The 12726-nt window shown below is 52.8% G+C and overlaps 2 protein-coding genes across 2 annotated transcripts; both read right to left on the reverse strand.

Annotated features, from left to right (window-relative positions):
- Positions 1-417: 417 nt before the first annotated feature.
- LOC131567020 (bile salt-activated lipase-like) lies at positions 418-5605 on the reverse strand. The gene is made up of 11 exons (XM_058818500.1): positions 5540-5605; positions 5114-5264; positions 4516-4638; positions 3980-4177; positions 3751-3881; positions 3222-3329; positions 2892-3009; positions 1858-2044; positions 1410-1613; positions 976-1173; positions 418-622 (listed from the first exon to the last, which is right to left on the reverse strand). The coding sequence occupies exons 1-11, from the start codon at positions 5603-5605 to the stop codon at positions 418-420; spliced, it is 1689 nt and encodes a 562-aa protein (XP_058674483.1).
- Positions 5606-7744: 2139 nt separating this feature from the next.
- LOC131566953 (bile salt-activated lipase-like) lies at positions 7745-12291 on the reverse strand. The gene is made up of 11 exons (XM_058818415.1): positions 12226-12291; positions 11800-11950; positions 11438-11560; positions 10902-11099; positions 10673-10803; positions 10070-10177; positions 9728-9845; positions 9272-9458; positions 8824-9027; positions 8390-8587; positions 7745-7949 (listed from the first exon to the last, which is right to left on the reverse strand). The coding sequence occupies exons 1-11, from the start codon at positions 12289-12291 to the stop codon at positions 7745-7747; spliced, it is 1689 nt and encodes a 562-aa protein (XP_058674398.1).
- Between the last annotated feature and the right edge of the window lie 435 nt (positions 12292-12726).

The raw sequence follows: 12726 nt of genomic DNA on the forward strand, positions 1-12726 counted from the left end.
GTGGGTTGTTTTGTCCCTGTGCTGCCTGGACATTTCTGAGCTGAGCAAATGCTCGCACGTACACATACATTTCTCTGATCGTGCAAGGAGTGTGGTGTTAATTCTCACTGAAATGAGGTTTTGCTCCCTAAGAACTTCAGCTTTCGTCTCAGCAATGTTTAAAGCCACAAAAGGTGGCAGATGAAGGGTATGAAGGTGAGGGTGAGAATGTAATTTGCCGCAAGGACAGCTTGGCCAGGACTGACAGTCACAGCCAGGGAACACGCGCTGCCCTCAGGATGTTCCATCCTGCCTGTCCTTGACATTAGCAAGAAAACTCTGTCACAGCCAACACAGAGACACAAAAAACAGAGAAACGGAGACACTCAGCTACAAGAAATCCTTTAATGATCTCTAAAAGGTATTTCTTTCTTAGCTTCACAACATTAACTCCGACTGGGAGATGTCAGCAACATGCGGCAGCTTCAGATAGACCGAGTTCCAGAAGGTCACAAAGCGGGACCTCAGGTTCTGCTTCACAGAGTCCTTGTTCATCTTGTGGTTGATATCTAGGTAGTACTTGCTCTTGTCGGTGTAGGCTGGCCAGGAAACAGGCACGTCCGAATGGCCAATGTTGGGATCACTGGGGGAAAAAGAAAACAGAGAGGCTCAGTTTTGAAGATTTTGGCAGGAACACTGTCTGATCAAGTCAGGCTTTAAGTGAGAGGAAAGGAGAGAATCTGACAGTGAGAAAAGCCATAGGAATTCTATCTGCCAGGAATGAGTGCACAACCTGCAGTCTCTTCCCTCCATCCCCACTGGTATCATCCCAGCTTCACAAAGGGACTTAACCTCTGTACCAACATCAGGATTCAGGAATAAGAAATACAGACACGAAACACTCTGATTTTGTGAATGAACCTGAAAACTTCCTGGACAAAACCAGCAGCCTGAAGGGCTGCATCAAGCCCCAAATGTGGAATGGGAATCACTCACCCACTCCTGGCAAAGTTGGTCCAGTAAGCAATCATGGCCTTTGAGAGAGTCCTGTGCTTGGGCCAGTAGCCCAGAGGGGTGGCAAAGGGCTTCCCAAACACGTACTGCAGGTCATCCATATGGTCTGCCCCAACCCAGCGGGGGTAGACGGGCATGCGGGACGGCTCAGAGAACACGTAGCTGTAGGTCTTGCCACTCCTGGGAAATCAAAGAGACTGGCTCAGCAAGGAGAAAGCAGAAAAGGGGCTGCAAATCCCAACCAACACACCAAACACCGTCAGGGCCACAGATTCAGCCTTGGAAGATGCTCACGTGCATCACCTCACATGGGGTGGTTTCAGGAGAAAACATCCTGAGGCCATTTTTAACTTCCATTTCCAATTCTCACCCTCACCCTGCCCCATGTGCAACACCCCCAGGGCTGAGCTGCTCACTTGGCATTCTGCAGGTGCAGGTCTAGTGCCACCTGTGTGGGAATCAGGAAGATGTAGTCAGTGGTCAGGTCCACCACTGTCTTCTTCACGACCTCCTGCTCGGGTTTGTCACCCCAGCTCTGTGTGTAGATGTTGTAGGTGGCGTTGGCTCCAGCCTCACCCCTGTCCACGGTGAGGCCTTTGATCAAATTGTACACCTGGTCACTGAAAAGACAAATGATATGAATTAATTACTGAGCAGCAGCTTCAGGCAGGGCAGGGCTCTTGCCTGGTCCTTTCTCTTGCAGGCTCTGGACTCCGCAACAAAAGACCTGGGCACCCAGGCTTGGAGTGACATCCTGTGTGGAAGGCTGTGCCCTGTCCACTCAAGTCTGACTCCTTGGGGTTTGGGAGCTACTCTGAAGAGCAGATGTCTCCTGCTGAGGGTTCTAAGGGCTCTGTCACTCACGCAGTGACCTTCACCAGCGGGCGGTTGATGGCAGGGACATCCACACCAGCAAAGATGTGCCCGTCCATGTTGTTGACCCCGGCCAGGTAATCGATGTCAGCAGCGTTGGCAAAGAGCTTCTCTGGCACGTCTGGAAGGAAATCCCCATCCACAACTGGGGAGAAGGCAAGGGTGTGCGCAAAGGGCACTGCAAGAGACAAGAGTGGGGTCTGTAAGGTGGCCTGTAAGGAGGAAACACAGATTTGTGTTCTGGCATATCTCATGACTCAAAGAGCTCAGGAAAGAACAAGGTGACGTGAATGACAGCTTGAGCAGTGACTTCAGCATGGGCAGGAGGTCACCCAGATGCAGGGTAAACCTCATGACTATGGCTGAAGGAGAAGAGCAAGAGGTCTGCCAGCCAAATACCACCTGCTATCATCCACAAATCCTCTCCTCCTTCAAATCCTTTCTGAAAAACCCACTTAAAGATAGGAAAGAACTGAACTTCTCATCCCACCTGGCCATGCTGTCTGATTGTCAGGACAGCCAGCCCCAGAGTGTGCAGTAGCACAGCAGTGTTTTGGCCACTCTCTGTTCTGACCAAGGCTAAACGCTGTGGTTTGTGACCAGAAGCTCCAGGAGAATGTTCTTGGGAAAGGAATCCCCCCAGCACAAAAGCAGCCGCGTTCCTGCACTCCACCCAGCGACTCAAATAGAAATAGCAGGGGTAGGATCTTTTTTGTTTGTTTACAAGCTGTTTTCTGGGATTGCTCTTGCTGTTTTCATAGAACAGGAAGCCAAAACAGCTGCTCTGAGGCCAAGGCAGGACCATTGGATAATCCAGCCACTGCTGCCATTGCATGGTGGGCAGTGTTCATCTGGTGCAATGTGCATCTGCCCACAGAAAGGTGACTGCAAGACTCTCAATAATATCCCTTTTCTGAAGGGCACAAGCAACACCTCAACACTCCTGGCAGTTGCTCCAGAGTCCTGCCAAGAACTTCGGGAGCCCAGGGTGGCTGATGGACCACATCATGGGCTGGGAAACTTACTGGGCAGGTGAGTGAACTGCATGTGGTAGGACAGAGTCAAGTCCTTGGGATTAGAGTGGCGCAGGCAGTTGGCCAAGATGGTGGTGTTGTCTGTGGAGCAGCCCACCTTTTCTCCAAGCTGTGGCAGAAGAGAGAGAGAAACATCCTAGTGTTAGCTCCCAAAGGCAGGGCTTATTGTTTCAGAGGCAGAGCTGGGGTTTTAATCTCAAAGCAGCAAAGTTCCACAGCGCTGTGGGCACAGCTCCTGCCCAATCACTTCCTAGCACTGCTCTCCTTTAGGGAAAAACTTTTTTGGTTTCTATAGTCCTTCAATCATGACTTGCACGTTACCTTTTTGGCCCAGAGGAGCGGATCCCTCTGGATGGCCCAGTTGCACAGCCCAACACCACTCTGGCTGATGGCTCTCTTGAACAGGCCCTTGTTCTTTGGGGACAGCGTCTGGGGGGCAAAACGGAAACAAGGGGGTTTTGGGAACAAACTCCTGAGGAGACCATGGCCTGCCAAATCAGGTGGACGGCCTTGCAGGGTGTGCACCTGTCCCGGGGAAGCTGCAAGGTCTTGTGGTGTTCAACAGTGTCAGGAGTTAAAGCTAAAAAGTGAGATGTTGAGAGGAGGAGCAGAGGAGGGGGACATGGAAAGTAGAGGCTGTTTCTTCACAGCACACGTGGCTGCACTGGTGGGATGGATGAAGCTGAAGAAGAGGAGCAGCTACAAAGCACTGAGGCTGAGCATTGCTGGGCTGGCCAGGGCAGGACATTAATGAGGCAGCAGTGGGGAGGAAAGCAGATGAGTGCCAAGGGGTGCCTCTCTCCCACTGGCAGAGCAGGGGCTCTGATCAGAACCAACGAGGATAACTCACCTGCAGGGAGACACTGGCAGCACCGGCCGATTCCCCAAAGATGGTGATGTTGTCTGGGTCACCCCCAAAGGCCTTGATGTTCCTCTTCACCCAGGCAATGGCCATGTGCTGGTCCTTCAGCCCGTAGTTCCCTGAGGGACAGACATCCCCCGGCAGTGAGCAGGGGCACAGCCAAGCTGTCAAAGTGGGCACCGGGGGCAGGGTCCCAGCGAGGGATCGGCCCTGGTACCTGGCAGGTTTTCGTCGCCGGTGCTCAGGAAGCCCAGCGGCCCCACGCGGTAGTTGATGGTCACCACAATGACGTTGCCCCGCACGGCGATCTCCTCCCCATCGTACAGGTAGTTGTCCAGGAAATTGGCTCCCTGGCTGCCTCCGAGCAGGAAGGCACCGCCATAGATATAAACCATCACAGGCAGCTTGGTAGAGACTGGGAGGAGGGGAACAGGAGCAGAGTGAGCCCCCACTGAGCTGGGAGGTGCTGCTCCTCCATCCCTCATCCCCTCCCTGAGCACTGCTGCACCTGCCCTGGGCAGGAGCTGACTTGATGCTCTGCAAGTACATCCTTGCTCTGCTCAAGAGGCTGACCCTCCCAACAGGGTGAAGGTGAGTTAGGACATTGTCTGACACAGTCCCCACCTTTCCCCCTGAAAATCACTGCTCAGCACCTGCCCACTATGGAACAGAACTGCTGAGAGAGGCTGCAGCACAATCTGTGCACACAAGGCAGGTGGGAAAGCCCATCCCAGGTCCCTTCTAGCCTCATACCCTGTTTTCTCCCTTGAGGGACCCAGATGTTCAGGTAGAGACAGTCCTCACTCCCACGGACATCAGTCTGTGTCAGCTTCAACTGCATGCAGCGTTTTTTGAATTCCTTTGCCTTCAGAGTTCCTGAATGAAAAGAGGGATGACCAGTTAAGGGCATCAGCTCCATTTTCTGGTTGAAAGTTGTCTGCTCACCCATCCTTTCCTCTGTGAGTCCAGTGCAAGTGGCAGCAAAGCCTTCCCAGTGCAAGTGGCAGCAAAGCCTTCCCAGTGCAAGTGGCAGCAAAGCCTTCCCAGCCTGGTATGAGGGAGTGACAAACTGGGAGACTTTCCCTTTTGAACCAGCTCTAGACAGCCAAGGCATAGGGAAGGCAGATGCAGGTGCCATGCCTGAGTTTTGTTACTTCCCAGGGTTACTTGAGGTTCTTGGGAACATTTAGACACAGACTTTCAGACCCTTCAGGAGACAAAGAGATTTTTTTTGGCTGTGCTTAGTTGATGAAAGCAGGCAAGAACATCTTTAGTTTGAGAAAAACCAACTAAAAGAAAGAGAAGCAAGAATAAAGCCCCAAACCAAAGGTATTCAAAAGTTGGACCTTACCATCCCAGCCAGGATGAGGTTGGGGGTCTTCCAGAGTCTTTGGAGGGGCAGCAAAGGGGATCCCTCTGAAGATGTCAACGTAGCCCCCAAAGAGTCCCAGTTTCTTGCTCTCTCCTTCCACAAATCCTCCCTCAGTGAGCACCACACCCAGCTACAGGAGGCACCATGGAGAAGAGAAAATCCATTGCTCTGCCCTTCATCACTCTGGCTTCCCACACTGCCACCCATTCCCATCCCACCCTCCCCATCCGTGCCCTTGGTGCCTTGTGGAAAGCCCCCAGGTGCCACTGGAGCTGTGCCTGTGCAGGTGTCCTGCAGGTGCCCTTGGGAGCAGAGAGGCAGCAGCAATCCCCCCACAGGCCCAAAGACAAATGGCAGGAGCAGAAAACCTCCAGCTTGAGGGTGCAAAGCCAGCTTTGTACTTACTGTGGCAGCCCAGGCTACCCCGAGGTAGGAGCACAGGGCCAAGGCCAGGATGTGCCAGCGAGCCATGGTGAGAGCAGCCCTGAGGGGAAAGTGCCAGCTGGAGGGCTGCCTTTATAAAGCCACCAGTGCAGGTGTGTGTGCCAATGCCATGGGCCAGGATTGGCTCTGGGCTGAAGCGGGGCAGCCTCCACAGCCTTGTCCTTCAGTAGCCTGAGGCCAGTCCCTGGCTGAAGGGCATGGCCCTGTGAGAGCCCTGCAGCTGCTGCTTGTTTGGGCTGGAGGCCAAACCAAAGGAAATTGCTCAGTCCAAGAAAATTCCAGAGAAATTAAACCCAATGGAGTCTTGAGACGCCTCATCCCAGCACAGGGGGCTGACATCATATTAAGCTGTGCAGTAGAACATAATATCAGCAACCTACGAGAAGCCTTGCATTTGTAACACACTGGGGAATGTAAAAGATTCTAAATGACAGCAAGTCTTAAAGCTGATTCCATCCAACAGCAGCCAGATTGCTCAAGTTCACACAGAGTCCAGAATTTCTGTCTCCATTTCATTGCCACATCTATCAGAAAGCTTGAAGTTTCCTTCCTCCTCATATCTGTGCAGGCTCATGGCAGTAGCTCTTTGTCATCTTCACCGCTTTTTGTGTTTGTCAGAGAGAGAGGGGAATGGATAGATACAAATAATAGCTTTGAAATTTGTCTCTTAACAGAAAACTCATCTGTCATCGTGCAATACCTTTTCACATTTAATCCCAGCGCTGGTAGAACATCAGTTGATAAGAGAAGCAAAGAAGGAAAGGATTCCCGTGCATTTTATGGTGAGAGTCCTCATAGGAACATGCAAAAATGGAGTTTGTGTTCCAGATATCTAAAAAGAGACTCAGCCAGGTGAGCACTGGGTTGGTTTAACTTTGGCTCAACCTTCCTTGATCACACACTGGTACCATAAAGGATCTCATGGCACCACCGAAGAAAGAAAATTTTTAAAAATCCACTCAAAGCTACATGCACTTGCACACTGACAGAGGAGCTCTACCCTGGCTGGCAAGAAACCCTCCAGCACTCAGGAATGATCTGTATGAAGTCTGGGTTGGAAAGGCTTCATTTGTTCTCCTGGAGCTACTGCAGCTACTCACTGGGACAGGGGCAAAGCAAGAGGGAACTGCAGGCATCAACTCAATCTGGAAATTTCTTTTCCTTTAAAAAGAACCAGTGAAGGCCAACAGTGAGAAAATGAAAGATGTTTCTTGTGGGAGATCTCCCAGATTGTTCTTCTGGCAAAGCCTTTGGAGGCCAGGAGGGCACAGGAACACATGACATCAATTCTTGGAAGCCCTGTCTCCAAGCTCCAGCCCTCTGGAAGCAGGCAGGAGGATGGCTCTAGTGCAGGGGCTCCCCAGGGATGGGCTCCGTATCCTCCAGCCTCTCTGCATGGAGAACCTCAACACACACACACACACCAGGGTCCCATCCACTGTGACACCCCTGCTCTCCTCCCAGCATCCACAGCCCCGATGTCCCACACCAGCCCTGGTTTCTCCACACCAGCCAGGCCTGTGGGGCAGCCCCAGCACGGCTGGGCCCCCCTGCTCTTCCCACAGGGTACCAGGGCCTGGACAGACCAGACCCAGTGTGTGGATGGGGGACATGTGCTGGATAAGGTTTGTGGAAAGTTGTGCTCTTTATCCTGCCCTGCTTAGAGCTGCAGCTCCTCAGCCCAATCAAGCCCAGCCTCTGCCCCAAAACCAGTGGGGAATCACCACCCACATGGATTTATTCTGTCCCATCAGTTTTTGAGCAATGTCAGTGCATGATAAACAACAGGTCAGGACTGGTTTGCATTCACCTGTTGCAGCTGTAGCTCTCTATGATCTGGTTGGCAGTAGCAGGAACTTTGATGGTAACACAGGGAAATCCAGAGGACAGGTCAGGATTGGGGCTGTCCTGCCTGGGCTCACAGGGGCAATGAGGAAAAACAACCCCAGGGCCAATAGCTGGCTGAGCAGGGAGAGACTGGACCCCAGCTGCCATCAGCTTCCCTGGGACATCGGGGTTTCACAGCCAGGGGAACACACACTGCCCACACAATGGATGTGCCATCCTGCCTGATCTTAATACTGGCAAGAAAATCCTGTCATGGCAAACAAAATGGGAACCAGAGTCACTCAGTTACAAGCTTTTAATGAACTATCTTTAAAGGGTTCAGAACATTAACTCTGACTGGGAGATGTCAGCAACCTGCGGCAGCTTCAGATAGACCGAGTTCCAGAAGGTCACAAAGCGGGACCTCAGGTTCTGCTTCACAGAGTCCTTGTTCATCTTGTGGTTGATATCCAGGTAGTGCTTGCCATCGTTGGTGTAGGCTGGCCAGGAAACGGGCACATCTGAATGCCCTTTGTTGGGATCACTGGGGGAAAAAGGAGACACAGAAGCTCAGTTTTATCAGGGCAGCTTGGGGATGCAGTTAAATGTGTGACCATGCAGAGTGTTTGACACTGGCACAAGCACTAGGAATTGTGCCTGCCAGGAGTGAGTTGATAACCTGCAGCCTTCTCCCTCCATCCCCACTGGCATAATCCCAGCTTCACACAGGGATTTATGTCCTGCCTGAACACAAGGATTGAGGAGTAAACCTCATCAAGTGGAAGCAGAGATCATAAGTAATGAAAATGCCTCTGTCTTCCCCACATGTGCTATGGAGGAGGAGAACGCAGACCAAATTCCAGTCCTGTGAGACACAGAGCCCTGCTCACAATACAAATAAAGAGAACTTCTGGGAATGATCCTGAAAAGTTATTGGGCAAAACCAGTAGCCTGAAATGCTGCATCAAACCACAGATCACTCACCCAGTTCTAGCAAAATTGGTCCAGTAAGCAATCATGGCCTTTGAGAGAGTCCTGTGCTTGGGCCAGTAGCCCAGAGGGGTGGCAAAGGGCTTCCCAAACACGTACTGCAGGTCATCAGCATGGTCTGCCCCAACCCAGCGGGGGTAGACGGGCATGCGGGACGGCTCAGAGAACACATAGCTGTAGGTCTTGCCACTCCTGGGCAATCAAAGAGACTGGCTCAGTAAGGAGAAAGCAGAAAAGGGGCTGCAAATCCCAACCAACACACCAAACACCGTCAGGGCCACAGATTCAGCCTTGGAAGATGCTCACGTGCATCACCTCACATGGGGTGGTTTCAGGAGAAAACATCCTGAGGCCATTTTTAACTTCCATTTCCAATTCTCACCCTCACCCTGCCCCATGTGCAACACCCCCAGGGCTGAGCTGCTCACTTGGCATTCTGCAGGTGCAGGTCCAGTGCCACCTGTGTGGGAATCAGGAAGATGTAGTCAGTGGTCAGGTCCACCACTGTCTTCTTCACGACCTCCTGCTCGGGTTTGTCACCCCAGCTCTGTGTGTAGATGTTGTAGGTGGCGTTGGCTCCAGCCTCACCCCTGTCCACGGTGAGGCCTTTGATCAAATTGTACACCTGGTCACTGAAAAGACAAATGATATGAATTAATTACTGAGCAGCAGCTTCAGGCAGGGCAGGGCTCTTGCCTGGTCCTTTCTCTTGAAGGCTCTGGACTCCGCAACAAAAGACCTGGGCACCCAGGCTTGGAGTGACATCCTGTGTGGAAGGCTGTGCCCTGTCCACTCAAGTCTGACTCCTTGGGGTTTGGGAGCTACTCTGAAGAGCAGATGTCTCCTGCTGAGGGTTCTAAGGGCTCTGTCACTCACGCAGTGACCTTCACCAGCGGGCGGTTGATGGCGGGGACATCCACACCAGCAAAGATGTGCCCGTCCATGTTGTTGACCCCGGCCAGGTAATCGATGTCAGCAGCGTTGGCAAAGAGCTTCTCTGGCACGTCTGGGAGGAAATCCCCATCCACAACTGGGGAGAAGGCAAGGGTGTGCACCAGGGGCACTGCAAGAGACAAGAGTGGGGTCTGTAAGGAGGTGAGGAAACAAATGTGTGCTCTGGCATATCCCAAGAAAAGGTTGAGGTGGGCAGTGTGCATCAGATGCAATATGCATCTGCCCACAGAAAGGTGACTGCAAGAGCTCTCATTAATGTCCCTTTTCTGACGGGCACAAGCAACACCTCAACACTCCTGGCAGTTGCTCCAGAGTCCTGCAGGTGGCTTGGAGAGCCCAGGGTGGCTGATGGACTAGAGCACAGGGCAGGGCACTTACTGGTTAGGTGGGTGAGCTGCAGGTGGTAGGCCAGGGTCAAGGCTTTGGGGTCAGAGATACGGAGGCAGTTGGCCAAGACGGTGGTGTTGTCTGTGGAGCAGCCCACCTTTTCTCCAAGCTGTGGCAGAAGAGAGAGAAACATCCTAGCATTACTTCCAAAGCCAGGAGTAGTTTTTATGCAGTCAGATATGTGGGTTCGTTTAAATCTCATTTTAATCTCAAAGCAGCGAAGTTCCACAGCACTGTTGGGCACAGCTCTTGGCCAATCACTTCCTAGCCAGGCTTTCCTCTAGGGAATTGGTTTGTTGCTTTTTATAGTTTTCCAAACGACTTGCATATTACCTTTTTGGCCCAGACGAGTGGATCCCTCTGGATGGCCCAGCTGCAGACCCCGACACCGCTCTGGCTGATGGCTCTCTTGAACAGGCCCTTGTTCTTTGGGGACAGCGTCTGGGGGGAAAAATGGAAACAAGAGGGGTTTGGGAACAAACTCCTGAGGAGACCATGGCCTACCAGACCCCCCACATCTTGTGCACTCAGCCTGGGGAAACTGCCAGGTCTTGTGTTGTTGAACAGTCTCAGGAGTTAAACATGAAGTGAGGAAGAGAAGAGAAGAGAAGAGAAGAGAAGAGAAGAGAAGAGAAGAGAAGAGAAGAGAAGAGAAGAGAAGAGAAGAGAAGAGAAGAGAAGAGAAGAGAGGAACACGGAAAGTAATGGCTGTTTGCCCACACCTCCCAAAAGCAAGGACACGTGGCTGCACTGGTGGGATGGATGAAGCTGAAGAAGAGGAGCAGCTACAAAGCACTGAGGCTGAGCATTGCTGGGCTGGCCAGGGCAGGACATTAATGAGGCAGCAGTGGGGAGGAAAGCAGATGAGTGCCAAGGGGTGCCTCTCTCCCACTGGCAGAGCAGGGGCTCTGATCAGAACCAACGAAGATAACTCACCTGCAGGGAGACACTGGCAGCACCGGCCGATTCCCCAAAGATGGTGATGTTGTCTGGGTCACCCCCAAAGGCCTTGATGTTCCTCTTCACCCAGGCAATGGCCATGTGCTGGTCCTTCAGCCCGTAGTTCCCTGAGGGACAGACATCCCCCGGCAGTGAGCAGGGGCACAGCCAAGCTGTCAAAGTGGGCACCGGGGGCAGGGTCCCAGCGAGGGATCGGCCCTGGTACCTGGCAGGTTTTCGTCGCCGGTGCTCAGGAAGCCCAGCGGCCCCACGCGGTAGTTGATGGTCACCACAATGACGTTGCCCCGCACGGCGATCTCCTCCCCATCGTACAGGTAGTTGTCCAGGAAATTGGCTCCCTGGCTGCCTCCGAGCAGGAAGGCACCGCCATAGATATAAACCATCACAGGCAGCTTGGTAGAGACTGGGAGGAGGGGAACAGGAGCAGAGTGAGCCCCCACTGAGCTGGCAGGTGCTGCCCCTCCATCCCTCATCCCCTCCCTGAGCACTGCTGCACCTGCCCTGGGCAGGAGCTGACTTGATGCTCTGCAAGTACATCCTTGCTCTGCTCAAGAGGCTGACCCTCCCAACAGGGTGAAGGTGAGTTAGGACATTGTCTGACACAGTCCCCACCTTTCCCCCTGAAAATCACTGCTCAGCACCTGCCCACTATGGAACAGAACTGCTGAGAGAGGCTGCAGCACAATCTGTGCACACAAGGCAGGTGGGAAAGCCCATCCCAGGTCCCTTCTAGCCTCATACCCTGTTTTCTCCCTTGAGGGACCCAGATGTTCAGGTAGAGACAGTCCTCACTCCCACGGACATCGGTCTGTGTCAGCTTCAACTGCATGCAGCGTTTTTTGAATTCTTTTGCTTCCAGTGTTCCTAAGAGTGGAAAAGGAAGACAGCAAGTCCTAATTAAGGGCATCAGCTCCATTTTCTGGTTGAAAGTTGTCTGCTCAACCATGCTTTCCTCTTTGAGTCGAGTGCAAATGGCAGCAAAGCCTCCCCAGCCATTGTGACCAGTCTGAGTAATATGTTGTACCATTTTCCATATGTGCCAGATTGAGGAGACAAGTGAAAATAAAACCCTAAACCACAGGTATTCAAAAGTTGGACCTTACCATCCCAGCCAGGATGAGGTTGGGGGTCTTCCAGAGTCTTTGGAGGGGCAGCAAAGGGGATCCCTCTGAAGATGTCAACGTAGCCCCCAAAGAGTCCCAATTTCTTGCTCTCTCCTTCCACAAATCCTCCCTCAGTGTGCACCACACCCAGCTACAGGAGGCACCATGGAGAAGAGAAAATCCATTGCTCTGCCCTTCATCACTCTGGCTTCCCACACTGCCACCCATTCCCATCCCACCCTCCCCATCCGTGCCCTTGGTGCCTTGTGGAAAGCCCCCAGGTGTCACTGGAGCTGTGCCTGTGCAGGTGTCCTGCAGGTGCCCTTGGGAGCAGAGAGGCAGCAGCAATCCCCCCACAGGCCCAAAGACAAATGGCAGGAGCAGAAAACCTCCAGCTTGAGGGTGCAAAGCCAGCTTTGTACTTACTGTGGCAGCCCAGGCTACCCCGAGGTAGGAGCACAGGGCCAAGGCCAGGATGTGCCAGCGAGCCATGGTGAGAGCAGCCCTGAGGGGAAAGTGCCAGCTGGAGGGCTGCCTTTATAAAGCCACCAGTGCAGGTGTGTGTGCCAATGCCATGGGCCAGGATTGGCTCTGGGCTGAAGCGGGGCAGCCTCCACAGCCTTGTCCTTCAGTAGCCTGAGGCCAGTCCCTGGCTGAAGGGCATGGCCCTGTGAGAGCCCTGCAGCTGCTGCTTGTTTGGGCTGGAGGCCTATCTCCTCAGGTATATTTTTGATTTTCTACATGGCCACTTACCTGATCAGACTATACTTCCCACACTCAGAGAGATTTGGCAATGCAACTTCTCTGTTATTTTTCCTCTGTGGTGTATTACCAGCTCGTTTAGATGCTTGCCTCTCTCTTGGGAGCTTTTTGAGCTTCCTCATTAGCCAGTTATTATGAAAATGTAGGCACCCATTTACCCATAGC

The sequence above is a fragment of the Ammospiza caudacuta genome, chromosome 21 (assembly GCF_027887145.1).
Source record: "Ammospiza caudacuta isolate bAmmCau1 chromosome 21, bAmmCau1.pri, whole genome shotgun sequence".
NCBI lineage: Eukaryota > Metazoa > Chordata > Aves > Passeriformes > Passerellidae > Ammospiza > Ammospiza caudacuta.

Bases quoted from the DNA above. Each gene is read 5' to 3' on its own strand.
- LOC131566953 (XM_058818415.1), bottom strand. From the start codon at position 12,291: ATGGCTCGCTGGCACATCCTGGCCTTGGCCCTGTGCTCCTACCTCGGG. The intron at 9,459-9,727 runs GTAAGTGCCCTG...TGTCTCTTGCAG, and splicing joins GCAGCTCACCCACCTAACCA to TGCCCCTGGTGCACACCCTT. The intron at 9,028-9,271 runs GTGAGTGACAGA...TTGTCTTTTCAG, and splicing joins CCGCTGGTGAAGGTCACTGC to TGACCAGGTGTACAATTTGA.
- LOC131567020 (XM_058818500.1), bottom strand. From the start codon at position 5,605: ATGGCTCGCTGGCACATCCTGGCCTTGGCCCTGTGCTCCTACCTCGGG. The intron at 4,639-5,113 runs GTAAGGTCCAAC...CTTTTCATTCAG, and splicing joins ACCTCATCCTGGCTGGGATG to GAACTCTGAAGGCAAAGGAA. The intron at 3,882-3,979 runs GTACCAGGGCCG...TCTGTCCCTCAG, and splicing joins CGGCGACGAAAACCTGCCAG to GGAACTACGGGCTGAAGGAC.